At 35.9% G+C, this 27,570-nt stretch overlaps 1 protein-coding gene across 1 annotated transcript in view; it reads left to right on the top strand.

Moving 5' to 3' along the window:
• lcor (ligand dependent nuclear receptor corepressor) overlaps window positions 1-27,570 on the top strand; it is a 98,813-nt gene that overhangs the window by 52,781 nt on the left and 18,462 nt on the right. Inside the window, exons 2-4 of the mRNA XM_028017808.1 lie at window positions 13,804-13,869; window positions 21,632-21,711; window positions 23,931-24,063. Coding sequence (XP_027873609.1) covers window positions 13,804-13,869; window positions 21,632-21,711; window positions 23,931-24,063 — 279 coding nt within the window. The remainder of the gene's footprint in view (window positions 1-13,803; window positions 13,870-21,631; window positions 21,712-23,930; window positions 24,064-27,570) is intronic.

Below are 27,570 nucleotides of genomic sequence, written 5' to 3'. Positions count from 1 at the left end.
CCGACCCATCTGGTCATTTCTGCACGTTTGCAGTTAACAATATTTACCCCACGGTTACAAACTCAGCGACTTTCTTACCATATTTAGAGACATTTCAGACAAAAACATTGGTATCGCCCACAATCGGAATCGACAGGTCAAGCTTTTGAAAGATCGGTAATCAGCAATCGGCCAGAAAAAAGAATCAGTGCAACCCTACTTTTTTTTTTTTTTTACCCCTCCAGGGGTCTTTTTTGTGGCTTGTCATTAGCTTGTCATTTTCATAAAAAGACCAAGCTTTTGCATGTACTCCAAATTGTTCAAGAACAGCAGCTGATTTAATTTGGGTATACCTTTCCAGCCGTTTTTGGTGTTTTAGGGGGTGAAGGTTAACGAGTTAAGTCAATAGTATCTTAATATTGATGAAAAAGTACTAGTTTTATTGGCAGATTATTTCACTTATAACAAGATATTTTTCCCAGAAATAATCTGCCAGTGGACCAAGTACTTCTTTATCAATCTAACCTACAAACTCTACTTTATTCAACTCTTGGAGGTTTGACAAAATTAATAAAAAATTAACACAACTTAATACTGCAAGTTTATCTTTCACAAACTCACACATTTAGGTTCAAAATCTAAAACTCGCTAAATGTATTTGACAATAGAAGACAGAAGACACGCGACAGACTGGCGACCTGTCCGGGGTGTACCCCGCCTCTCGCCCGGAACGTAGCTGGAGATAGGCACCAGCAACCCTCCCGACCCCATTAGGGACAAAGGTGAACAGAAAATGGATGGATGGATGGATGGACAGAAGACACAACTAAATGCGGCTCATATGTTTTACAGTGTGCCCTCTGTCTCGCTAAACTCGGCTGTTTTCAACTGTAACCCTGAAGGTAATTGAGTGAAAATAACAGAATACACACACTGCCACTCCTATTTCTTAATCCTTAACCACTCAACGTCGGCCCCCCACCCTCAACTTAAGCATCGTTTGCACAACCACTAACTCCCCGATCTCCCTTTAATTGTTTTTCAATTAGCTTCTTGTTGTCGTTCGCCAGCATGTCCTCTTCTTCGTGCGTCCTTACCGATCTGAAAGGCTGAAGACGCAGGATCACGCTGACAAAAAGTGAGGGACTGAGGTTAGAAATCAGCATGAGGAAAAGAAAAACCACATAAGTAGTTCAAAGCAGCAGAATAACTTACTGTAGGTGACAGGGAGAACAAAATACTTGCAGTTGTCATCACCACAAGCGGGAGCACGGAGGATGAAAGGAAACACATTGCCATCCTCCTTCCTGCTCTCCAGCACATAATGAAATAATTAGATAGTTGGATGGCTAATTGGAATGTTTCCTTTTTTTCCCCTTCCTCCCACAGAGACGTCCGTTTAGCTTTAGAAATGTGGCGAAGAGAACAATTCAGAGCAGCCTCACTAAAAACACACCCAAACCACCGGCAAGCAAATCTGCTCTGTGCCGTTGGTTGGCTTTTCATATTCGGTCATGCATATAGACACTGTGTTCATTTGTATGTATGGCAGCAGAGGAGGAAGAAATTTACTGTATGCTTCCAGTCAAAGGGTAGATTTGTAAGCGAATCAAAGAGCTTTCTTCTCTTTTCATTTTCAGAGCCATGACCATGTTCACATGAGGATATTTGTGAAAGAAAAGCTCCAACCTTCCAGTTTGAGTGTAATTTTGCCTCACCTTCCTGTGAGTTTCACGTTTTCCCCCCGATTCTGCAGCACAGAATAAATCCGCCATTTTGGGTTATGTTTCATTTAAATTTGTGTGCCGCTTTTTTGCCATACCTATTGGTCAATCATGCACATATTTACTTTAGTTCATTTTCCCTTTTTGTCTTCTTGACTCACACCCACACATGAATATATACACACACTGAATAATGTGCCAGAGGTGGTCGTGTCTCTTATTAAACAAGCTTTTGTATCTGTATTTGTTATTGACTGAAATATATTATTCCACTGTTCCACTGAAGTTTGTTTTCCTGCACATGGAAGAAAAGGCTTTAGCTGATCTTCCCCCAGCAGAGATGTTTGTGAATCACTGCTGCCCCTCTTTTTTCTTCCTCCTCTTTGAATTTTCTCTGTCCAGAAAGCTGAAGCAAAATGACAAATGCACATGATTGTCTCTTTTGTGGATCTTCAGTTATGGTTTTTGGACGAGATCGGATGGATCAACCAGTCAGATTATTTTCTAAAATTGTTAACCTGCCAAAAATGATTTTACATGATCTGTCTGAAAATGCTTTAATATAAGAGTATATAGAAATGGCACAGAACCTTTATTCTCTAGGATTTTCTGGAATGTTCAATAGTTATTTATAGTATTATGCAAAATTCTCATTTTCCACCTTTTTGTTCATCCATTTGGGTTTTTATTGGTTGAAACCAGTCCAAGCATTTAAAAAAAAACAAACTTAGCTATTTTAGGCAATAAGTTAATGTTTTTCGGTGACTTAAAAATGAGCCGTACGTCACAGATGCACTGCCTGTTACCTAGCAACGTCATTGAAGCCCAGCCGGTTACGTAGCAACCCAAGCAGAACTCCAGCTTGTTTGGTCTGCTGGTTTTCCCGCTGTATGCTCTGTACAATGGCTGCTGGAAAAGACGAGTGTTTTGCTATCGACTTACCTTCCAGAAACGACTTGCTGCATTGTTGTTGGTTGTGCAGCAAGCTCTACTTCTGCTTTTTAAACATGTACAGTTGTACAATTACGGATCTTTTTGCAGCAATTTTCATGTGCAAGTGTAAGCGATGAGTTGGGGGGGCATGTGGAGCAGCAGACTGTTTGGATTAGAAGTGGCAAGATGCCCTGAAACAGCTAATTCTGAAATTAGCTCAAAATAAGCAGAACTGAGCAAAATAAAATCAATTTTTTTAAGAATGATTTTTCCCAAAGAAATGAACATTTTCAAACAGTTAAACTTCAAATTGTTAACATTCAAGTCCTTCTCCCACAGCATTACACCTCTTCCACTTCCAGGTATGCTGTGTTTAGTGCTTGCTATTGAACGTTCACTGATGGGAAACATCAGATTTTTTTATTTATTTTTTTTAGTTAACAAAAAGTGAATCTAAAAAACAATTAATTTCATTTACTGGCCAGTTTCTCTCTCCATCTTTAGAAGTAATAAATATACATTACGTACTCATAAAGCCTCTAAAACATCCCTTCTTCTTCCCAGGAAAACCGAAGCATTTCCACAGGCGAGGACAAAAATAAAGGAAAACATGCAAAATGTTGCTTGATGTGAGCAATGACTGAGCATGTAGTGTTTGGGGATTAGAGTCCTCACCAAGTGAACAACCTAAAAGTCAGCTTAGCCTAACCAGCACTAATCCTACATTAACATTTTTATCTCCATGAGGATTTTCTTTCACTTTACAAAATTTCATCCAAAAGACTACATGCATGATAAATAAAGATACAAACTGCATAAACTAAAGCTGCACTGATGCAAGGTCAAGCAGAGTTTTAGACCGTTGCTACACTCAGTGCGGCATTAACCAGGCGAGCAGCGCTTCAGATAATCAGGTGGAAACATAAAATGGCAGTGAACGTTTTTTGTTAAACGTAAACTGAATAAATTAACACATCTTATTTTTAGAGAAGCTGCTTCCTAATTTGTAGAAAATTGTCTTTATTTGATCTAACATGAGGCAGTACTTATGGATATTTGTATTCTTGAGGGTGTTATGCTTTTGCAGAGAGTTTTTTTACTTCTTTAAATCAAGATCCTTCAGCTGGTGGCAGCTGTTGTGTTTTCAAAGTTTGCACAGAATCAGAAAACTTCTATTAATATATCTGCGTTTGCAAATCAGGCAGGAACAATGATTTTGAAGTCCTTTAACTTCTTCACATTAAAGTCAGAAGAGACAAATATGCCATCTGTCTAGTTTTATTGAAGAGAGGGAAATTTCAAGATAAAATGCTGTTCAAATTCACTGGTAGTTTTTTTTTTTTCTAAAATCCCAATAAAAACTCACTGGAAAAAAAGGGAAGAGAAGTTGGACATTTGTTTTAAACAGTGGTTCAGTTTAAAAAACAACATTTTGTAAGGAAAACTTTTAGTTTTTGATGCTAAACGTGGAATATCTAGGTTTATAGTCATTTTTTAAGGGACACTCAGTGGAATCAGCAAATAAATGTTGAATATTAATCAAGGACAATCAATAATTTGTGAAATGCAAATTAGAAATTCACTGCCTGCTTTCCAAATATTGGTTCTTGGGAATCTTTGACTTGCTAAAACTAATTTCAGCTGATTTTAATTTCTCTTAACCAAATATAAATGAACTGTGAGAGTTTTATAGAATTAAAAACAAAGCATGCAATTTGTTGCTCTAATTTTGGTTTTACATCAGCAATAAGCCTGATTAGTGCAGCCAGCATTAATAACCGTTAATATCAGATGTTAACCTTAAGAGTAGCAAAAAGCTGCTAATAATTCAAATGCAAATAAAAACAAAAACATCCACATTTTCTGATCTTTCTTGTTGCAATACACAGTGATAGTTATTAGCTGTTTAATAATTATTTTTATTACTTTAGCATGTTAAGATGATGATGCTTTGATTAGTAAACCAGGGAATCATTGATCTGCGATCACTGAGTAACTTTGATTATGTTGAACTTATTTAACACCTGGCTGCAAGCTGACAGAGCTACCAACAATATTAAAATTAAAATTAAAAAATAATTTGATCCCAAAGGGAAATTAAATACACTTTACTAGCTGTTTGTTGTCAGTTTCCTAATATAAGTGCAGGAAATCTCCTCTTGGACTTAAAAGTTTAGTACAATATTTTGTGGTACTGTTGTGAGAACAATAAAAGAGACGATAGAAACTATTTGCTTCTTTTTTTAAGTAACTGTATTTCTGTGACTGCAGCTATCAAAGCCCCACAAACATAAATACTGTCCTGGAAAACATTTCCATATGTGTTTTTTATGACACCAGTCACATAAGAAGTGTGATTTTTATCACTAAAATGCACACAGTCATTTTTAATCAGTACATTTAATCATATTTTCAAATTATTTTTTCACCTTAATTTAACAGAAACGATGGAGAAAAATAATATGGACACTTTTAGGGGTTTTAGACATCAACTTGATAAACCAAAATATTATCATGAGAATAAATGATATGATAAATTTCCACCTCTATGTCCACATGACCCTGCATGAGATTCTGTTTGGTTTATTTGATTTTGGATCATTGTTTACAGCCGCAGTTCCTTCATGCTGGATGAAGCTTTTGTTGGTCAGTGACAATAGTTTTTGCTGGGATGAACAACCAGTGCATGAAGCTGAACCAATCGGTGAAATGATGAAGATCTAGAAGTTTCTGTTGGAATCATGTGCATATTTGCAGGATATTTCTGGGCTTCCTTTGGATTGTGTGTCAAAATGGCAGCCCTAATTCTGTTGACCATGCCGAGTGATGTTCTCAGACATTAAAAAAGATGGATCATGCCTTTCTTATCAACGCATTAGGCATACCGTGTTAGGCCCCAAATGACGGCAATGATGGAACATTTGTGGAAAAAGATAAATTTTGAATTTCTGTTTTAGCGTTTCTGCTTGATGACTCGTCATGGGACCATCGCCGTGTCATTCCTAATCCATGTCACCTCATTGTGTCTCACATTGTCTCTGGAGGGGATTATGTGTTTTGCTGTGTGTGGAGGTTGTAATCGAGGTCAAAGGGGAGAGATTTAGAGAGAATAGAGCCGGACGGACGGATGGATAGATGGGTGTTTTCACTCTGGCCTCTTTGGTAATTGCTGCAGCTAATTGAACCTCACTGCTACAGAAAGGAAAAAACAGCTCCACTGACTTCAGACTCTTATACTATTTATTTTTTTTATTTATTAAACACTTTAGCCGTCCATCTCTAAATGTACTAATGCAAAGGTGTCAAACTCAAGGACCAAGTCCAGCCCGCCATTTTTATGCGGCCCTCTAGTCTCATAAATAGAACCGTTAAGATAAAAGTGTGATTAAATATTATTATATCAATCAATTCAAAGCTGTTTTTATCTATTTACTACCAAATTGCATCAACTATTCCCTCCAGTTTAGGGAATAAACTGAGACACAGAAAACCTCAGCTGTCTGACATCCAAAAAATGTCAAATCTCAAGCTTGTATACTCACACTGCAAAAACACAAAATCCTACCAAGTTTTTTTAGTCTCTTTTCTAGAGCAAATATCTTAGCACACTTGAAATAAGGCAAAATTCACTTACAAATAACTTTTCAGCAAGAAATATGAGCTTGTTTTAAATTGATGAAAAAGTACTGATTCCATTGGAAGAGTATTTCACTTATAATAAGATACTTTCCACATGTTTTTAGTGAAATAGTCTGCCAATGGAACTAGTACTTGTTAGTACTTTTAAAAAATTATATTAAGGAATTGTTGACTTAAAACATGCTTCTATATCTTAGTAAAAAGTTATTTGTAAGTTATTTTTCTCTTATTTCGAGTTTACTAAGATATTTGCACTGCAAACTACACCAAAAATACTTGGTAAGATTTTGTGGTTTTGCAGTGCAGAAGAACAAATGTTAGATAATTCTCTCATTCATGTTGGATTATTCGGCTCTTAGTGGGAACAAGCCTGACTCCAGGATATGAAGGATCAATGTCGTTGTTTTAAACACTTTAAAGATTTCTTGTTTTTGACTCTCTTTTCTCATATTCTTATTTAGACATTTTTTCAAAGTATTTATTAATACTTTGGAGAGATTGTTTCAACATGTGTAGTTGGAAGTGTGTTTCCAGTTTCCAGTGTTGATAACCAGATCATCAGATGTGATTGTTCGTTTTAACCTTAGTAGTTCTGTTTTCAGTTTTTATGTTGTTTTTTTTTCATGAGATAACAGCACAGCAATTAAAATATCGATAATATATTGTTTTAGATCTATTTTCATAAACATAAAATTAGAAACTGTGGGTTTTTTGGCATAATTTTCCAGAAAACCCATCATCCCAAACATTCTTTCTGCACATTTTTATTGTTTTTCTTCACTTTAAAGCCAAGCTTATGTAGCTGGACTCAGTGCAAAAATGCCTCTTTGGATAATAAAGGTTGTGGAAAACTGATCAATTATATTTTAAAGAGTTTGTTATTGGTGTTGCACAGTCGAGTCCTGGTTTGATTAGTCTATACATTCTGCTGTTTAATACTTATCTAATTCTAATTTAAATCAAACTTCACTTTTTATATTTTCATAAATAAAGGAAATGTTTAAAACTCTGTGTTTTTTTAGATAATCTCTGTTTAAGTTTAGATTTAGAGTGATACAAACTGGACTGGAGAAGTTGTTAAAGCAGTCCAGATGAATTTTAAAAACTGAAATAGTGTTTCAGTTGACGTCATCTTTTTTTTTTCTTCTTTTTTAACGTTTTGCCATTTTCTCAAAGTGCTTCATATTTTGTTCGCCACTCAATAGTCTGTAACATACTTAGAGCTGGGCGCCAAGCTTCAGCCACTTATCTTTATTTCTGGGATTCATGATAATCGCTCGCTGTGGAAGCTCCTTCTGGCGTCTGCTTCGCTCCTGACAGCACCTTGGCGGCTCTATGTGACCCGTCTTCATTTTGATTGTTTTAATATCAATCCATCTCATCCAATGAGGTTTTGTTATAATCTTAACAATCAGGTAATGATCTGATTATCACCAGGCTGATATAAAGCATTTATTTTTTATTCATGTGGAAATATTTACGCGTAATGTTTCTGTTTGACTTTTCTTTGCTTTACGCATCTTTTCCCAAATGTTCCTGCTTCTTTCTTTCTTGCTTTCTTTTTGTAAGAAACTGGAGTGTTGTTTCTTGACATGCCTACAACTGTTTGTATTTAAAAAGCCTCTTCTGAATTAGATTTTCCTTGTTAGGCTCTAAATCAGTTTAATCTAATTAGTCTTTTTCAGTATTATTTCTTTTGGCCATCAAATGTTTCAGAGCAGAGCAGCACCTGAAGCCAAGTTCTCACTGAAGCGCTACATCTACACTGCAAAAGCACAAAATTTTATCAAGCATTTTTAGTTTAGTTTTTACTAAACTAGTTTTAGTTTCTACTGGAAATATGTTTGTACACATTTCCAGAGAATTTCTCTTGAAATAAGAGAAAATTAACTTATAAGTAACTTTCAGAAAGATATAGGAACTTGTTTTAAGTCAATAATTCCTTAATATTGATCTAAAAGTGCTTCCATTGGCAGATTATTTGACTAAAAACATGAAAATAATTTTGTATAAGAAAATGAAATAACCTGCCAATGAAACTACTACTGTTTCATGAATAATGACGAATCACTGACTTAAAACAATGATTCGTAACGAGCATTAGATTGACAGTTAGTAAAAGCTGAAGCCATTTATGTTCACATGTTCTGACATTGTCCTTTCAGCTGCACGTGGATTAGCTCGCTGTCATGTGATTACACCCATGACTGTTTTCGTATTCTGTTTTTAATGTATTTTTCTGTGTGTGAGTCCTTTCGTTTGTGCAGAGGTGACTCAGCTTTCCGTGTGTAGAAAGAATGTGTATGAAGGAATGAAAAAGTCCAAATTTTCCTGCGTTTTTGCACTGGAACGCTGATGTGTGTGTGGTCCCCTCTTCCCATCTCAAGTGTAAATGCATTTGGACCCAGGGCGTGTTCACTGACTGACCTACATTTCCTAAGCTTTTTGCCTCCGGCTTCGAGAGACTTTGTCATCATTTTGTTATCTCATCCGTCCAATCACATCTCCTGATCTCACTTGTCCAATTGCAGCGCTTTAGTAGTGAAGGACTCCTTTACTCCACAGGAACTAGTGTGGGGGAAAAAACAGCTCGACACTATTCAGAAATTGTCAGCCAAATAGCACTGGGCTACTTAGCTTCGACATTCAGAGCATAATGATACCCCAAAACTCCACTTGTAGCATCTGACATGAAAGAAGAAGAATAGTAAATCTGTGGATCTGGGAAGTAGGAAAAAATTGGAGGCCTTAGAAAAGTCTTTGAAGTTTCAGATTGCTTTTTATCAAAGCTAGCTTTGTTTTTAAATGAATCTTGCATGAGCAGGTCTGGGGGAATCTGCCATAAATACATGGATGGATTTGACCACATTATGCAGCATATGGAGGGAAGGAACAAACATTGGGCGTGTGTGTGTTTCCTTTTGATTATGACTGAAATCAGTCCATAAGTCTGCATAAAAATCTTTTGATTTGTCATCTTTAAAGAAACATTATTTCCAGAAATGTCAAAAAAAGACAGAAAGCGGTGTCATGGTAACCTGTAAGTGGCGCCGTAATACTGGCATGAAAACTAACCAAAAACAGAAAAAAGATTCAATGCTTGTGGCTAAAGCACAATGTTTTCTATCAGAGTTATTACTAGATTTTATCACTCTGGAACATGTTTATCAAAAATCATTGGGCTTCTAAATTTGTTTCTATATCAACATTAAGCCAAAATAAGTACTTTTTTTTGCATATGTCATTCCTTTAAATGGAAATCAAGATGCTTTCTTGCTTTTATATTTTCCTTTATTCTTAAGCAAAGCAAAAAGATTTTCTTATGATGTTTAAGAACACTGTTATAGGTACACCTGGCTAGTACAACGGAGTACTATCTTTTACCATTTGTCGCAAATATAGTGGCAAACATTGAACATGGGAATCAATGCTTTTAGTGTTTGTGTGGGTAATTGGGTCGTGTCGTGGCATGGTGGATTTCTACATATTGAGCCTATAGAGCTGGAACATATGGCTGAAAATATATCACAATAAGCATTTCATATGGGTCAATATCAATAATTATTAATTAGTTTTTTGTTTTAGATATCTGATATACTGCTAATGGCTACGTGGCCTTTCCTGTTTTATCCACAGTTTTCAGACTGTGGTTTGTTTTGTTTTATTATATTTAAGCAGTTATGAGGGACAGTGGTGAAAGATGAAACTGCACCTGGGGAGGTTACTCAGCAGGTTGTTGCTTGGTAACCAAAGAGTGAGTGAGTGAGTTGCTAGGTAACCAAAGAGTGAGTAAGTGAGTTGCTAGGTAACCAAAGAGTGAGTAAGTGAGTTGCTGTCACACGATTTGTTCCGGTAGCATGATCTCGACAAAGTGTAACATGTTTATTTATATGAATTAAAATACTAGCTGTTAAAAGAGAACCTATTTTTCTAGACAATGTTTTAATTCTATTAATGAATGATAATTGTCCTAATTTAGCTCAAAGATTATAAATAGAAAATTGTGCATTGGACTCACAGGACTGTTAGCTAGTAGCTACTGTCAATGCACCCTCTGGTGGATTCATTATGGACAAAAAAAAATAAAAATTACTTTTACAATAATCACATCTTCTATAAGATTAACTAAAGATGTTATCAAACTGTAGAAGACTATATCTCGTGTGTTCATGGGGAACAATTTATTACTGTCTTTCCTTATGTTTGATTACTGTGCAGATTTTTTTCCCCCAGTTTGGAAAATGTTGTTAAACCGTTTTTAATCTTTATTTCTTGTGATTCTCTTTAGCAATTACAATGACATGTAAAGAGAATAAAGAAATAAAAATACCTTAATGCCACCAACTTTGCTTTACCATAAGCCTTTTCTCTGCCTACATCTCCCAGAATGCTTTGCAGTTCTGGATTGGAGGTCAGTGTAATTACTGAAAATTCTATCGGACATATTTTCTATTGATATTGATACCATGTATATCACAGTATATATGTTGTTGTGATTTATAGTCCAGCTCTATGCCTGGCCTGCTGGTTTGAGGCGCTTGGTGGGTTCCTTCTTCCCACTGCTCGGTGGTTCTGCTGCGGGGGGCTGATGTGGACACCCTGCACCTCTCATTGTGCTTCTCTGTCTTAATGACTGGGGGTCCCTGGTGTTTGTCTCCCTGTTGCCCCCAGGAGCTAATGCTAGCAGCCCCTTGATACTCTGGGAGTTGATTGTGGCTAGGTCTGTAGCACCTTTACAATTCCAGGTGTCAAAATAACACCAAGTCCACACAGACAGGGACGCGCACACACACACACACGCATACCCCCCACACACACACCCACACACACACCGACACACACACGCACGTATACATTCAATATAAATAATCCAAAAGGTTGAAGGTCATACAAACACAACTTCATATTTTATTAATGCTTCCTTTCTGTTTTGATTCCAGATGCAACTGTGATTTAATAAAACCAATCAAGCAATCAGGATAACATCTCCAGGGCGGCTTTGCAGAGACCATGCATGCAACCAGCTGGTTCATATGAAATGCCACGACAGGATGTGAAAATACTAAAAAATATAAACTACATTATGTATTTCACTGAGACTTCCCTTTAATAAAATCTAAACTACTCAATGTTTTATGAGGGGTGTAAATTTAAGCAGTTTGTGGCATCATACCTATCTGATTGACAGCTTATGGTAACATATGGGGGAGGAGCAGATCTATAGTGTTCGCTCCATATGAACAAAGAGACGGCACTTTCTATAGAATCGCAGTTTAAATACAAGTAGATGTTTGGTAATTTTCCCTTAACGTTAACTTATGTCCAGTTGTGAAATCATAATTGATCTGATAAGATTTAACAGTTTTTTTAAATCAAACTAAAACAGATTACCTTTACAGTGGATTTCCCTTTAACCAGTTGAAACCAATAGAAAAGCAGTCGTTGAGTTTGTGTCAACCTCCCTTTTGCTCACCATTAGCGCTGCTACTTCAGCAGCTGAGCTTTAAGTGTGTTTGTTGTCATGAACCGTAACGATTTTATAAGTGAAAAATTAATTTTTTATGCAGGCATTGGTTTCTTGGTGGAACGGCCTCAGGCGTTCACCTTTCGCACTCAGAAGCAGCTGCACTTGAACTATGTGTAACTTATCTCTGAGTGTGTGTGTGTGTGTGTGTGCCCCGTTAACCTTTCCGTTCCCTGCTTAAAATGCACATACGTTTACGCACACATGTACACAGCCTTTGTCTCCGCTCCTCTTCTGTCTGCCTCCATTTCCATTTAAAGGAGGGAGGATATGGTGGGGGTGGAGAGGAAAGCGGGGGGAGGGCTCAGGTTGAAAATTACAATATGTATTTATATTTCTCTGTATGCTGTTGCCAAGCAACAGTAGACTGAGGGTATTTACAGTTAATAAAAAGTGAGTGACATTAGCTTGGTGTATTAGAGGTACAGCGCTCATTTGCTTTAAGAGCTGGAAGAAAGATAACGTGTGTGTTTGTGTGTTTATTCTCGACTGTGTTTGGGTTTTTGTGCTTATTGTGTGTGTGTGTTCACAATAAATGTTCACAGTTTTGTGTGAAAAAAACTTGATTCTGTTTGATTTGTATGTACTTTTTAGTTCAATCTGATTTTATTAGTTTAATATGTTTTGTTTGTATTTGATGATTTTGTTTAGATGTTTAGTATGTAGAGAAAAAATCACATCAAGTGCAGTGAAGAAGTTTCTGCCTCCTGACAGATTGGTTTTATTTTTCCTTCTTGTACTTTTATATTTCTATCTACATTTTTATATCAGAAAACATGAGGAAACACAAAATGCAGATTCTTTAATTTATTAAAGGATAAAAGCAATTTAGTCCTGTGTAGAAAAAAGTGATAATTCTTCTTTTTAAGTCTTGAATTAACTGTAATTAACTCCTTTTTTTAGTTTAATATGACTTGTCTGATTATTGACTTGCCTATGAAATGAAAAAATCAAAACAGAATCAGTTTTCAGTATGAAGTATGTTACTTGAACTTGAGGAATAGATGAAAAACAAATATGAAACAGTGATGAACCTGGTGAAAAGTGGTTTGCATCCCATTACATCTGCTGTAAAAGCTAAAACATTAATTTAAAAAAGGACACCATACCACCACCAGTAGTGTGATGGTTTCGTGCTGCTCTGGAAGATTTGCCGTACGTTACAGACGATGCATTCTGCTCTCTTTTAGTTCCTGGCTATAATGTCTGGCCAAAGTTTTGTTTTGAATTGGCCTAATTTAAGTCCAGGCTATTTTTAATTGGGACTGTCTGATGTGGTTCCCCACGCTGTGATGTAAACGACTCATTTCCACTGATTGCAATATTCTGATAGCAGTAGGGGTGGACGATATTCCCCCCCAAAACATTATATCGTGATATATTTTTGCCATATGATAAGAATATGGCAGACGATATTCTGCATTTTCTGCTTTTTCCTTCTTTCCTCTTTTGTTTTGGTGGCGGGGGAGATTTTTTATTCTTTTACTTTATAAAGTCACCACATTAAAAAATATTCATATATAAAGCCACACAGTATGTTTAATACAAAATAGATAAATAATTGGGTAACAAAAAACAGCCTGAAATAAGATACCAAATGGAAATAAAAATACTTAAGTACACAAATTAAACAAACTGTTGTGGTTTGATAAGCACTAATTTTACAAGACATTAAAAAGTGTTTCCCCCTCACGTTTTTTTTTTTTAAAACACAAATATTATGTGCGAATCTAAGAATCTTGATGAATAATCTTGAAAGAAAATCTTCCTGTTAAAAATGCGGAACAACAAAATATATCACTTTAAAAACCTGCTAACAGTAAATGATGGATGACGTTTGACGGGTTGGTTTGCATCTCTTTTTCCTTCTAATAAATTAATCATATTCATTTTGTTACTGCATTTTGTATTTACTCAGGTATTTTTTTCACTTCACCTTATTTGTTGTTTTGATAAATAATCTACGAGCAGACATTAACGTCTCATCTCCTCTTTCTGTCACAGGCTTTGAAAGCATCTTAGAGGGCTTGTTTGGGCCGGGACTAGTCAAGGACATCACTTTTTTTCAAGGTAAACGCGCACTAAACACCAACAGGCAAAAACACAACATGCTTTTACAAATCTTAACTTCAATTTCAAGAACATAAAAGGTAAATTTAAATTTTTAATTAAGGAGCTAACCTCATGAGGAGTCCTCTGAGTGATGACAATTATGAGTCACAGGAGTGTTTATTCCTGTTTTCCAGCTCAAAGTGTTTTTCTGCTCTCTTAGCATAATCCATAATTTTTCAAATGTGTACTTTTAAAACAAACAGCATTTACAGCAACTAGTTATTTCCTTTGCTCCATTAACTGTGATGGATTTTTTTAACTGTAATGTTGCCATTTGTAACCCAGTTCAACCCAACTTATTTATTTATTAATTACCAATACACAACCAATGTGGACTCAAGGCCAAGCAGATCTGATTTATACAGAAATTGGCTCCGTGTGTATACAGACAGATTCTACTTCAGTTACATGTTTTCTAATTAGATTCTTGCTATTAAATAACACAGTCACCAGTGTTTGGTAAAAACTTTACTCTCAAAATTAAAGTGAGTTATTTGTACCGGTTATTTTGTATTGCGATAAATATCTTATCAAAATAGGATTTTGATTTATTGTCACGATAAACTTTAAAAATCCCTAAAACGGTTGTTTTTACTATTTTACTCCCTGCTAAATGAAGATAAAACTGCCAAAAATCTGTTATGAGCAGTAACAGATTTATTGACAAAGAAGGTTTTTTTATTTTCTTCAATACAAAATGTATATTTTTGCACAATTTTGGCATAATTACTGATCTGAATATGTTGTTCCTTCAGCAAGTTTTTGAGTCTGTAGTCACTGATTAATCGATTACTAAATTAGTTGACAATTATTTCAGTAATTCATTGTGATTAATATGATTAATCATTTCAACCCTAGATTAGTTATGCTCTTTGTGCTAATCTTGCTAAACACTTAAGAGATGCTAGAAACAGATTAAATGGTAGACATTTAAACACGGTTTGATAGTTAAATCACATTAATGAAAACCTGTAACTTTAAACTCTTTTAGGAACATTAATTTATTTCATTATGAATATTTTACCTTTGAGATATTTACATTTACTGGAAAAAAGTTTTGTTTTTGTTTTGTTTCATTCTTAAAGGAAAATTGTAATCAGCCCATCATCAAAGTATTGCAAAATGCATGATCAGAAATAATCTCTAATTTTACCCACTAGGCTAGAAGTAGCACCCGTTTTCTGAAGTAAAGTTTCCACAGATGAAGCCTTGCTTTTTACTTTGCCTTTTTTTGTGCTTTTTTGGGGATTTGCATGCATATAAAGTCCATTAGTGATGGGGGAAGCTTCAGTATGTGTTATTTAGTCAGCCAAAACCTCCAAACCAAGCATCTTCCTGCCCTGAGTGCTGGTGCAAATCAAATTCATATTTGATTTGCACCACTAAGCACCCAGCTTCCTCTCTCTGAATTTCTGTCTCTCCCAGAAACAAGGTCAACATGGCGGCCCACAGTCATGTGACCCCTCCCCCACCAACTTAAGGCATTTTTAGAATATTTTGGGCACGTCATTTTCACTCATGCATTACACTTCCACACATGCCCAAACTCTAGTAAAGCTGACACATTCTCAGTCACAGCTCAGACGTACATTTTTCACACCACCATGCGCACACACTAGCATAAAAGCTACATATGGAAACCAAACTAGGAGACGCTGACTTCAACAAAATGAATACATGCATACTGACTCTGTCTGGTATTCTTTTTTTAATGAACACAGAACTACATTCCCAGGTCCGTCCAGATCTGAGCTGTTTAATGACCTGCGGAGAAGCCCATCACCTCAAACAAAGCGCTCCACGTTCACAAAAAACAAGTAGCTGCAATGCCAAGCTGATTAGGTGCATTCACACCAGCTGACTATTGACCAGGACCGCACGAGTGTGAAGCCTCCTGTAAACACCGTCAATATTTTCTTTAGGGTGGCAAACTTGCGGCGCGCGAGCATGAATACACGGACAATGGTGAGAGTGAGGGGTCAAGCTAGCAGTGGGGCTGTAGCTAATTGGTGCCTTCCCAGGGATATTGTAAGTGGCACAACTGCAGGGTTCTAGCTGAGCTCACCTGTGACCTTTTCATCACCGCCACTGACAGAGCTGAAAGACAGAACAAAGAGGAAGCGGCGGGTAAATTATCTGGATGTTTCACAGAGAGCCGAGAGGAACTGACTGGAAAAAACAGACATGTCTGCTGTATATTAGAACATGTTTTAAATTACACACGATTAAACTTAAACACACTGGCTGTGTGTTAGATTGCACTGTGCTTCACAGTTGTTGAAACTTTATGAATACTGTGATAATAAAGTCCCATCCAGGTGAAAAATAAAGATACACCGATCCAATATTGATATCTGTATCGGCCCCGATATTGAAAAAAATTCTAGATTTGGTGTCTGTGATCCATAAAGGGAGATCTATTTAGTCTAATTCTAAGCTTTGTTCTCTGAGCGACATTATACTTTATTTATTTTACATTATATTTAGTATCCCTAATTGCTCTTTTTCAATCAATTGAATGAAGGTTTGTTGCTATTTATTTGGTAGTCAACCTATTGTTTTAATCAGTTTCAGTTTTTTATTATTTATTTTATATTATTTTTTATATTTTATATTATTCCTAACAAATTAAAAGTTGTTTTTACATGTTTGATGGAGCTTGTGAAGCGATTGGTGTTTTTAAGTTTGCTGTACTGGCACAGTTATCAAATACATTTGTAATTCATTACAAATACTGTATGTCTGTGTTTTAAAAAGAAACATTTTAGGCCAATTCAGAGCTGTTTTTCTAGATCAGATCAGTATCAGCTGATACTAAACCTTAGATGTCAGTATCCGAAGTGAGCAAGTGAATCTGCATCCTTATTGAGAAGTTTGCTATTGGCAGGAAAAAAACGGAAACGCCTCGCCCTCTGGTGGTTTAATGGGGCAGTGCAATAAACTCAGATCATTTTACTGAATACAAATTCATCATTTTAAATTTAATGGGCAATCATTTTGTAGTTTACCTACAAAGAAAGAGAAAGTTTTCTTTCCTTAGTATCAACTCCCACAACAAAAAGTATGGAAAAGCCAGACCTGCTGTGCATTGGAGAGAAAAAAAAAACATTAGATTTTTTAAAATTTTAAACCAGTCAGACATTAGCAACAGCTGATATATCAATGAAGTTTCCCATTTGCAATTCAGAAATCCAGTGTGTTTTTTCTAATGGTTGTTCCCAGTGACCAGAAGGTCAATGAAGGATCATGTATATGAATCGTTATCTATTCCTTTGTTTTCCACTTATTTAATAAGATACAAACTATTAGGACTGCAGACAAATAGTTTACTGTTGCATCTCAAGGCGGCCATATTGGATTTTACATGTTGGTGAAGAACCTCTGACTTTCCAGGTTCAGGGTTTTTATAAAAGAATTTCTGACTTTGGGCGTGCCGTGGTGGCGTAGCGGTTAGCGCGACCCATATTTGGAGGCCTTGAGTCCTCGAAGTGGCCGTCGCGGGTTTGACTCCCGGACCCGACGACATTTGCCGCATGTCTTCCCAGTTTCCTGTCAGCCTACTGTCATTTAAGGGGCACTAGAGCCCACAAAAAACACCCCTGGAGGGGTAAAAAAAAAAATTTGATGACTTTTGTGTAGAAGTCAGAAACATCATAGTATCCTACCTTTTGTGAAGGTTTGTAATGTAGGAGCGGGTAGATTAGTATATCATCTCTTCCTGGTGTTCTTGAAGGTGAAAGAGGCTCTGTAGAAAGTAAAATAGGGCAGTAGTGTAGCATTTTCAGCCTGCTGTTAATTTCTTCTTCAGCTCCTAATCATATGAACCGTATTCCCTCATGATCGACGCATTCTTCAAAGACGGCAGGCGGTCATTGTTCTTTGCAGCATGAAAATCAATTAGCAGAATTTTTTACGTTTCCATGGGCTGTGTAATCCACCGCCGTCATGTGATGGAGCCAGAGTCACACTCATGTGATAGGTTCCACTTCACAACAAGTGTTTTATGCCATCCGGCAGCCTGGTGACACATTTTCATCATATCATCAGCTTGTTTTTTAGGCGCTGGAAAGGGTGACTGCTTAGAGAAATGAACTCTTGATCCAACACGTACTCTATGCTCACAGGATGTAGTGACTGAGTATTGATTTCTCTCATGTGTTACTCTGTTTTTTTTCTGTTTTTGTCTCTGCAGAGCTGAGTAAGCTCCTCGTTTTGTCCTCCTGTCACACTGCTTGTCTTCACTCGTCAGTCCTGCTTTCTTCACATGTCTTCACATGTTTTGTTACTAAACAGAGCATTTTTGGCTCCGTTGTTGCGTGTTTGCAACATGTACTGCGTTAGCGGTCTAGTATTAGAAGGTGCTAGGTTAGTGAAATGCATCATAAATTCGAGAAATGAAGACTCCAGGCAGCGCTCGCTGCATTTCTTGGTAAAGTTGGGGAAGATGTTTGAAAAGATTCAAAATAATTAAACCTTACATGGAAATTATCTGTTCAATTTAGGAAAATACATTTAATTTCACAAAATTACCATTCACACGGTGATTATCTCCCCCAAATAAGGTTGGGTTGGACAATATGGCTGATAAATTTATTACAATATAAACGCTTCATATCAGTTAATATCAGTAATTGTCTATAGATAATTATTGATTTTCTTTTTTTATATATATATCTGAAATATTGGTAAAGTGGTGATGTGACCTTTACAGATTTATCTACAGTTTTTCTTCCACCCTGCTGTTCTTTATTTCTAAACAGTTTTGAGAAGAAACCTGAAACTGCTGGTTGTTGCTAGGCAACCACAAGTTACTCAAAGGTTGTTGTTAAGTAACCAAAATGTGAGTGAATTAATTGATTCCACCAACCTTGCTTAGCTAGCTGTTTGAGGTTGAGTGGGTAAAGCCTTTCCTCTGCCTGCATCTCCCAGAATGCTGTGCGGTTCTGGATGAACTTCAGTCAATATTCTATACTTTGTATATTCTATCAGATGTATCAGCTATTGATATATATTGTTATTGATTTAATGTCCAGCCTTAAACTAATGTGTTTTTGGTTTAAAAAAAATTTTTATAGGTTGAAGTTTCAAGGAACTTATAATTAGTTTGTTTTTCTCTGAGGTATAAATGTTTGCTAAATACTCTGAAACTTTAGCAAACATTTTTGTGAGTTGTGATTAATGTGGGGCAAATACTCCAGGTTGATTGTATTTAGTAATAAAGAATGAATATATGAATAAATGTGAGTGCTGTATGTCTCAACAATAAAAAGATCTGATAGTTAATAAAATAGATCAGAAAGGTCACAAGCAGAGGTCAATGACGTACTGATGAAATCAGTGATTGATAAGCTATAAAGGCTGCATACCTGGCTGCTTTAAACTGAACATTTTCATGTTATTTCACGTTGACTAGCAGAACTTGTCCAAGCTGCAGAGTTACAGGTGAACATATATAAAACACCCCCCTTCCTGCTTGTCAGAGCGCTTCAGTCTGCACTTCTGCATCAGGCTGACATCAGATCATTGCAGCCGCTCATAAATGTGGCCTGTCAGCACCAAGTGAAGTCTTAAAGTGGACTCTTAAATACACCAAATCAGCGTCAATGATCGGCAGTGACGAAAATCTCCCCGCTGTGTTGACAGCACCTGGGCAAAAAGAGGAAAGGAAACCAAATAGCACCTTATAGATGACCTGTAACTACCAGCTTAAAGGTGCATGCAGCTCCTTGACAAGAGCAGTGCCAAAGGGACGGATTAGTCTATATATAATCAAATAGGGTCAATAATAATAAGAATATTTCAAAGTTTGTTTCACAGTAGTTTACTTTGTTGTACCTGAGCTAGCTTTTTATTCATTTCCAGTTCTTCAGTGGTTTTTTTATGTTTTATTTTGGAAACATTTCAGCGTTGGTGCACTCTGGATTTAGCTGGGTGTTGCGCACAACCAACTTCTTTGGCATTAGATCTCTAATGCATAAACAGAATGCCTTCTGTTGACAAGGATTTATGTCAACAAAAACATTTAAAACACCATTTTCAATCTGCGATGAGACCAAACTGCTGCATGGTAAAACCTGGGGCTCCAAAACTTTGTATCAACTGTGGCAGAAGAACTCCAGGAACTTCACAATACAAATAATCCTGAATGATAAATTGTCCCAGTAATTATTGTGATAAATGATAACACTGTTGAGACTATTTTCACTTAATATCTTCTCAAAGATCAATAAACTTTAATTTCTTTAGCACTGGAAACAAAAAATAATTTAAATATCCAAAATAAATAAACAGAACAAACAAAACAACAAATAAAATGGAGGCTAGTTGCTACCAAAGCACCAGACTGAAGACTTTTGTCATCTAGTGTTTGGTTGAAATGGAGAGAGACACAAAAAAGACAAACAATCATGTAAATGGAAATTATTGAGCTTGTTTTAATTTATCATTAACTGGGAGAAGTGTAGCTTTAATGTTGTTTTGTGCAGGATTTTTCTAGTTTCTATGAACTAGCTGTTGAGGTCGCTGTAACCCTAACCCTTTGATCTGGTTGGTAGAGAAGTTGCTTTTGATATAGTTTTAGGGTTTTTGTTATCAATTTAGAAGAATTTTGTTTTAGACTGACAGGTTTTATGGATGTTATTGACTTTCTGGGTTTTATTTCTTTGGGGGTTTTGTTTTACTTTTTTGCTTCTATATGTCATTGTCTGCATTAGTGCATTTTCCTGTCTGTTGCGCGGCTTGTTTCAGTTTCATTATCCGCTCTCTGCTTATAACTAATGTTAATTTGCACCTGCAAAGTGTCGGCTTGTATCATTATCACAGGAAGTGGGGGGCTCTGCCAAACAGCAGCCGCCACCCCGCCCCTGTGATGGCTCAACGACATAAACAGGACGAGCGCTGCAGCGTCTGCAAGCTGGCAAATATCCTAACGTTAAAATCTTAACGTGTCAGAGGCATTTTAATATTGATTTATATTTTTTCTGCATCCAGCTGTTTGTAAGAAACATTTTTGCAAGATCATCATGTGTACAGGTATACATATTGTTTCAGTCAGGATTCATGTCAGGTTTAAGGCAAACATCTTCAAACAAATCTAGGCTTTTATTGACAGATGTGGTTCATTTTTACATCAAGTCCAAGTGTAAAGTTGATGACTGCCAGATTTAATCAAGGGGCTGTGATTAAAAGTGAATCTTTTTAGCGCAGCTGCTGATCCTTTGGCTTTCTGAGTCTACATTTTGAATAGATTGTGAATTAAAACGGTGTGTTGGATTTTCTCTCCTTGGATATTTGAAAACTTGTCTCAAAGGTCGTCACGATGCTGTTTAATGTGCATCATAGAAGGCATTGATGTGTCGATGAATTATACCCTATATTTAATTAAAATGAAAAAAAAGGCTGCATATTAAGTGTTGAAACGTACAGTGACCTCAACAGTTAGCAGCACCCCAGTAAAGATGTGTAAAAAGTCTTAAAATAAATTCATCTTTCATTCCAGTGCCATAAGCTCAGACGTTATTTTAAATGCATTAATTCAGTGAGGAAAATATCCTACTGCACCTGTGAATTATTAAAACTTTTTTTAAAAGTGGGATTTTTTTTATTATGTTAATCTGAACAAGGAATGGAAAAAAGAATGCTATAGATTATGTTTGAGATTAGTCAAGTTGGAGCCTGTGATTATCAATCCAAAACCTTTTGTCTTCTATTTTTGATCCAGACTGCGAGCCAGAGGAAGTGTCTGACTGGTCCTTCGATGAAAACTGTCTCTTCTGCTGCTTAAGACGAGAGAAAAACAAGGTGGGTCGGATAATCAATTAGGTTTTTTTGCAACATTATTGTAGCTATGTGCAGTACAGACTTTGACATTTACCACATAAAAAAAGTTGTAAATTTAGTTTTGGAAGTGAGACAACAAAGAATTAAAAACAAACGCAACTAAGAGTATTTTTATCAGCTGAGCAAATACCACATTAACATAAATACTGTGGTGCACAAACATCTAGCAGACTATTTTCACATCCATTCATTAGACATGAAAACACTGAAGTGTAAAAGTTTTCCTCTAAATTATAAAATAATTAATTATTATGTCAATTTATGTTTTAAAACATAAACAAATGGGTATGAAATTTTTACAAAATAACCTCCCCCATCACTTCGCAGCGTTACAGAAGGTTTTTAAACTACACAAAAATTTTACTCAAGTAAGAGCAAAACTACCGTAACACATTTTTACTCAAGTAAGAGTAAAAAGCCGCCGTCCAAGAAATTATTAGGAGTAAAAAATGTATTTGGTAAAAAGTCTACTCACGCACTGAGTAACTGATGAAATTATCAATCATTTAATATTTAAAAATTACATCATCAGCTGGACCAAAATGTAACGTTAAGTTGAAATTTTGGTATTTTAAGCACCAAAATGACAATAATCCATATAAGTAACAAAAAATAACAAAATCAACCAAAAAAAACCAACTTTTTTTTCAAATCAGTTTCTTTCAATAAAAACTCATGAAACTTTAACAAAACTGCAGCTGTGTCTGTCTAGTGACTTTTGGGTTAAAACATGTTTGTTTTTCATTCAGAGGTAGAAAATTCAGAAATTTTACTCAAGTAAAAGTATTGAAAGTACACCATAGTAAAATACTCTTAAAAGTAAATGTTTTTAAAAAACGTTACTCAATTAAATGTAATTGAATAAAGGCAAGTAGCTACTACCGAACTTTGGAATCTGTCTTATTAGTTTTCCTCCAACATTTTATTTGGCTGTAAAAAGTCCATTTAAAGTAATGATGCGTGTGTTAGTTGAATACCAGCAGCTGCAGTTGCGCACTTCTTCCTTCACTTTGCTCAGACACAGAGGAAAAACAATTTACCGCTGCAGCGAATTAACATGGACTAAACCTGGCAGGGAGAGCTTTTACATTTATTTAATATTTAGCTGAAAGAAACCAGGCATTTAAAACACAAACTGCAAACTCTTTTCTGAGGAACACACCCACCTTCTTAGCAAAGGTTGATATAAACTCCTCTGCTGTTTATTGAAGCTGTTTAAGTCAGACATGTATCTCTGTTGTGAACAGATTCTAAAACATAAAATCTACTGAAGATTTTTAGGGCTTTTCTGTGTGTTTGGAAAAATCCCAGCACATTTTAAAGGATATCTCTGTTTTCTTAGTAATGCTGCACTTATTGTATATGACAGTTGTAAAACTCCTTGAAACACAAAAAGTAAAATAATAAATTCATTATCACATTTAATATGGAAATACTGTATGTGTTCAGTGTTAATCATAAAAATAATAAAAAGCACAAAAAAAGCTGTATGCATGTGTGCCTGATTATGTTTTAAAATAGGAGCCACTTTTGACTTCTGAAGAAATGCACCGAAAACTACCAATCAGAGCCAAGAGGAGGGTCTTAGTGCTGTCAATCATTCTCATGTATTAGCTCCTAAATGTCATTATGGCAGAGAAATAACTTATTTACAGCAAAACACTGTTTATGCTAACTAGCCTAGCATTTATGACAGGCTCTGTTAGCTGCAGAGAAGGAAAGAGCAACTGGGGGATGAGCAGCACTAAACAGAGGGTGACTGACAGCTCTTAGACCTGCCTCCTGGCTCTGATTGGTTGTTTCTAGTTAGCACTGGAAGAACTGGGAGAAGGCAGAGGAGCCAATTTTTTCACAGATTATCTGTCTCATACCACACTGTCACGACAAAGCGTCAACAAATATATAAAAGCATATTTTTATGAAAGTTGCATACATCAGCTTTAATAAATAATTTACTGCTGTAATTAGATCATATACAGACCCTGATATTTCTATGAGCGGAGAGCTGTGAAAAGATTTCTACTGTATTTGATCAGTTCTATGGTAAATTAGAGAGATGCAGCTTTTTTATGCCACTTAAAAAAGCTAATTAAGATTTGGTTCATAAAATCCAGCTCTACGTTTCTCTTTTTGTTCCACAAAATAAGTTGCTGTGTGTGCGTGTGTGTGTGTGTTTTCAGGAGCACATCGTGGAAAACGGTGGAGGCGGCCACGTGCTGACGGAGTGTGAGGACTTCAAACAGGGGCAGTCTCGGATCAGCCGGCTGGAGAGACAGGCCCGAGACTTCCTCAATGCTGTGTTCCACAGAAAAGGTGAGACTCCCCGCCGCAGCTCCTCCATTCATGGAACATGGTAAACGTTTCAATATGTCTAAAACTGCAGCTGAAACTTCCAAATACGTAAATATTAAAGAGTTCGATTAGGCTGAATTAGGGCTGGACAATAAATCAATAACAATATCAAAATAGACATGTGACCAATAGATAGTACATCTGATAAAATATTCAACATTCAATATGTGGAATATTCCAGAACCGCAGAGGATTCTGGGGCATGTAGGCAGAGGAAATGCTTTAGCTGCTCAACTTCTCATGCTAGCGAGGCAAGGTTGGTGGAATCAACTTACTCACTCTCTCTGGTTACCTAGCAACTCACTCATTCTGTGGTTACCTAGCAACAACCTGCTGAGTAAGTGGCGTAGCAGCAGTTTAATATAAATGCTTAAAAATAAAAAACAGAGTGGAGTGAAAACTGTGGATTAAGGAGGAAAGGTCACACCACCAGTATTTGAAACAAATAAAGTAATCAGTAATTGTCAATATCGACGACTATTTATCGACTAATAAATGCTTACATTGTGATACGTTTTTCAGCCATATTCTCCCGTCCTAGGCCGAATCCAGAACGCCAAAACGAGTCTAAACCATAATAAAAACTTGAGCCAAGATCTGAAAAAGCTGTCCAGATGAAAAGCGTAATTAATTTTTCTTAGCTTTTTGATGACAAATCCTAAAAATCTTTACTCACAGACAGAAATGTTAATGTTAAATTAAAATGTCTTTATTTCCTGGGTTACAAACTATTTACACTATTTTTACTTTTTTAATGGTTTTAATGCAATGTTGAATTTGGTTGAATTGGTTGAATTCATGCAAAATTACACAAGTGAGTTTTTCTGTGTTGCTAGGGGAAAAAATCTGAACTTTAATTAGAACTAAAAGAATATTGTCATCCAGCAAAAGCCAAGATTGTCTTTCAAAAGACATTTTTAATTTCAATGGGATTTTCCTTGTGAAATAATGGTTAATAATGATAATAATAATAATAATAATAATAATAATAATAAAATCCTGATCAGTACGTCTGAAAGGGAGACAAGTAAAATATTTTAATATGTTTAATATGTCCATTTTATAAAAAAAAAAAAAAATTTAGTTTTTAGGTTTATTGTTTTGTCATAGTCGTATGCATTTATTTATTTATTTATTATTACTATATTGGACTGGATACTGTAACTGGTTTCTATGGAACTGATCAACATGGTTGGTATCATCAAAGAATTATTCATATTTGAATCAGAAAAATATTCTAATCCATCTCAAAGCATGTTCATCAGGGACAAAAGGAGTAAGAAAATTAATCAGCTATGAAAGGAGCAGGTAAAATGGGACTTAATGAATGCATTCACCTCTAAACACATCTACTGAATTAAAAGAAATATTCAGTTAATTATTTTTTTTGTTTTGATTTGACATATGTGATGGCTTAATTTGACTCTATTTCCACGACATTAACATAAAAAGAAACATTAATTCATCAAGCAGAAAAAAGAAACCAATCCACAGAAAGAGCTTACCCCAAGCAGAGTTGATGTGCCTGACCTCCTGCTAACTGCTGCCAGTGTCTTTGCATGCATGTGATGTTTCTGTCTAAATTTAGTGTCTCCACAGGTAGTTCTGCCTGTGTGGGCAAAGCCAGGCTGATTAGGACTACAGGTGGACCGATATCTGTTTCCGCTCTGCAGATATCAGGCCAGAACTTATTCTGTTAGTTAGAAAGGGATTTAAATTGGTTCGATGAATTTTATAAGAAATTGTAATCTTAGTAGTTTATTGCTACAGGGCTCATAATGTCTAAATTAAAGTAACCCAACTTAATCTAGAATTAATCCAGACTATGTGGATTTCTTTTCGTTTCCAGTTTTAACGTGGAAACCTCCACTTATTGTCTCTTAGTTAAGTCTGTAGCTTTCTCTTTTTTTTTTTTTCTTTTTAAGGAACCACAGACTGATTGGGCCGAGCTTTTGTTTCAGCTCAGCAGGACGGCAGGCAGCTCCTCGTTTCAATCATCACTACTGAAAGAAAACAAAAAACACAGATTGATATTTATCTCGTTTTGTTATTGTGGGGGCAATTTCTAGTTAGGTGGTCTTTGAGTGTTTAAGTGGGGTCAGTGGTGTTAGGCCTGAAAACGTTTGAGAAAAACTGGTCTAGATAATGAACTTACACAAATTGTACAGCAAAGAACATCTGAGTTTTGGATTATTTCTGCACATCTTCATCATTACTGTTTTGGGGTAACATTACATTTAGCCGATTTTTGAACTTGACCCACTTAGTATCCAAAAACCGTACTGTAGTAAGATTAGCGATACTTCAACATATTTTTACTTAAGTAAAAGTAAAAGGTAACCATCCAAGAAATTACTCAAGAGTAAAAAAGTGTAAAAGGTCTACTCGAGTACTGAGTAAATGATCAAATTATAATTCATGTAATATTTACAAATTACATCATCAGACGGACCAAAGTGTAAAGTTAAGTGGAAATTTTGGTATTTTAAGGACTAAAATGATAATAATTTATATAAGTGACAAAAAATAACAAAATCATTCAAAAAAAAAATCCAAATCAGTTACTTTCAACAAAAAACTTATGAAACTTTAACAAATTTCACTCACGTAAATGTAAGAAGTACAGTGCAGAAAAAATACTCCTGAAAGTAAATATTTTTCCAAAAAGTTGCTGAAGTAAATGTAATTGAGTTATTACCCAACTCTGCATGCTGTGCATAAAACACCCAATGCAAATTAATGATCTGATTTTCAACCTGTTTTGCTGAAAATTGAGTTTAGAATTAAATACAACCTAAAATTAAAACTTTTTCTGAAATAAATTTCTAGATGATCCAGAAAATTAAGACTGGAAATTATCCATATCATTTAATTTATTAATTTAACAAACTGAAACATTTCAGAGACATGCAAACACAGGATTTGAAACATTTTGTTATTGTTTGCTTCAAATGAATTCATGTTTATTTAATTTCTTTATTTGGCCCAGAAAACAAGAAAAAACATTTAGGTATTCTGAAGGAAAGTGTACAGAGTCCCATCGGAAAAAGTGCAGGCGATAATCTGATCTGCACTCTGATATCATGCTGCTTCCAGCGCAGTCAATAGGCAGGATTAAGAGCCGTTTCAGCATGATTTTTGGATTATTTCAGCATAGTATCAGGATTATATTTCGGGATGAAATGGGATAAATAAGCAGTCAAACATGCCAACAACTGAACAAATTCCTCGAGGACGGAACGCTGACATGTTCTGTTCTCACTACAACCAGGAAGATGGAGCACATCGTACACATACCTCACACACGTCTCACACACATCGTACACATACCTCACACACGTCTCACACACATCGTACACACACCTCACACACATCTCACACACATCGTACATACACCTCACACACATCGTACACACATCGTACACACACCTCACACACGTCTCACACACATCTCACACACATTGTACA

The sequence above is a fragment of the Xiphophorus couchianus genome, chromosome 5, assembly GCF_001444195.1.
Source record: "Xiphophorus couchianus chromosome 5, X_couchianus-1.0, whole genome shotgun sequence".
Classification (NCBI taxonomy): domain Eukaryota; kingdom Metazoa; phylum Chordata; class Actinopteri; order Cyprinodontiformes; family Poeciliidae; genus Xiphophorus; species Xiphophorus couchianus.
Note: the sequence above shows the minus strand (reverse complement) of the source record. Positions and strands in the feature narration are given on the sequence as shown.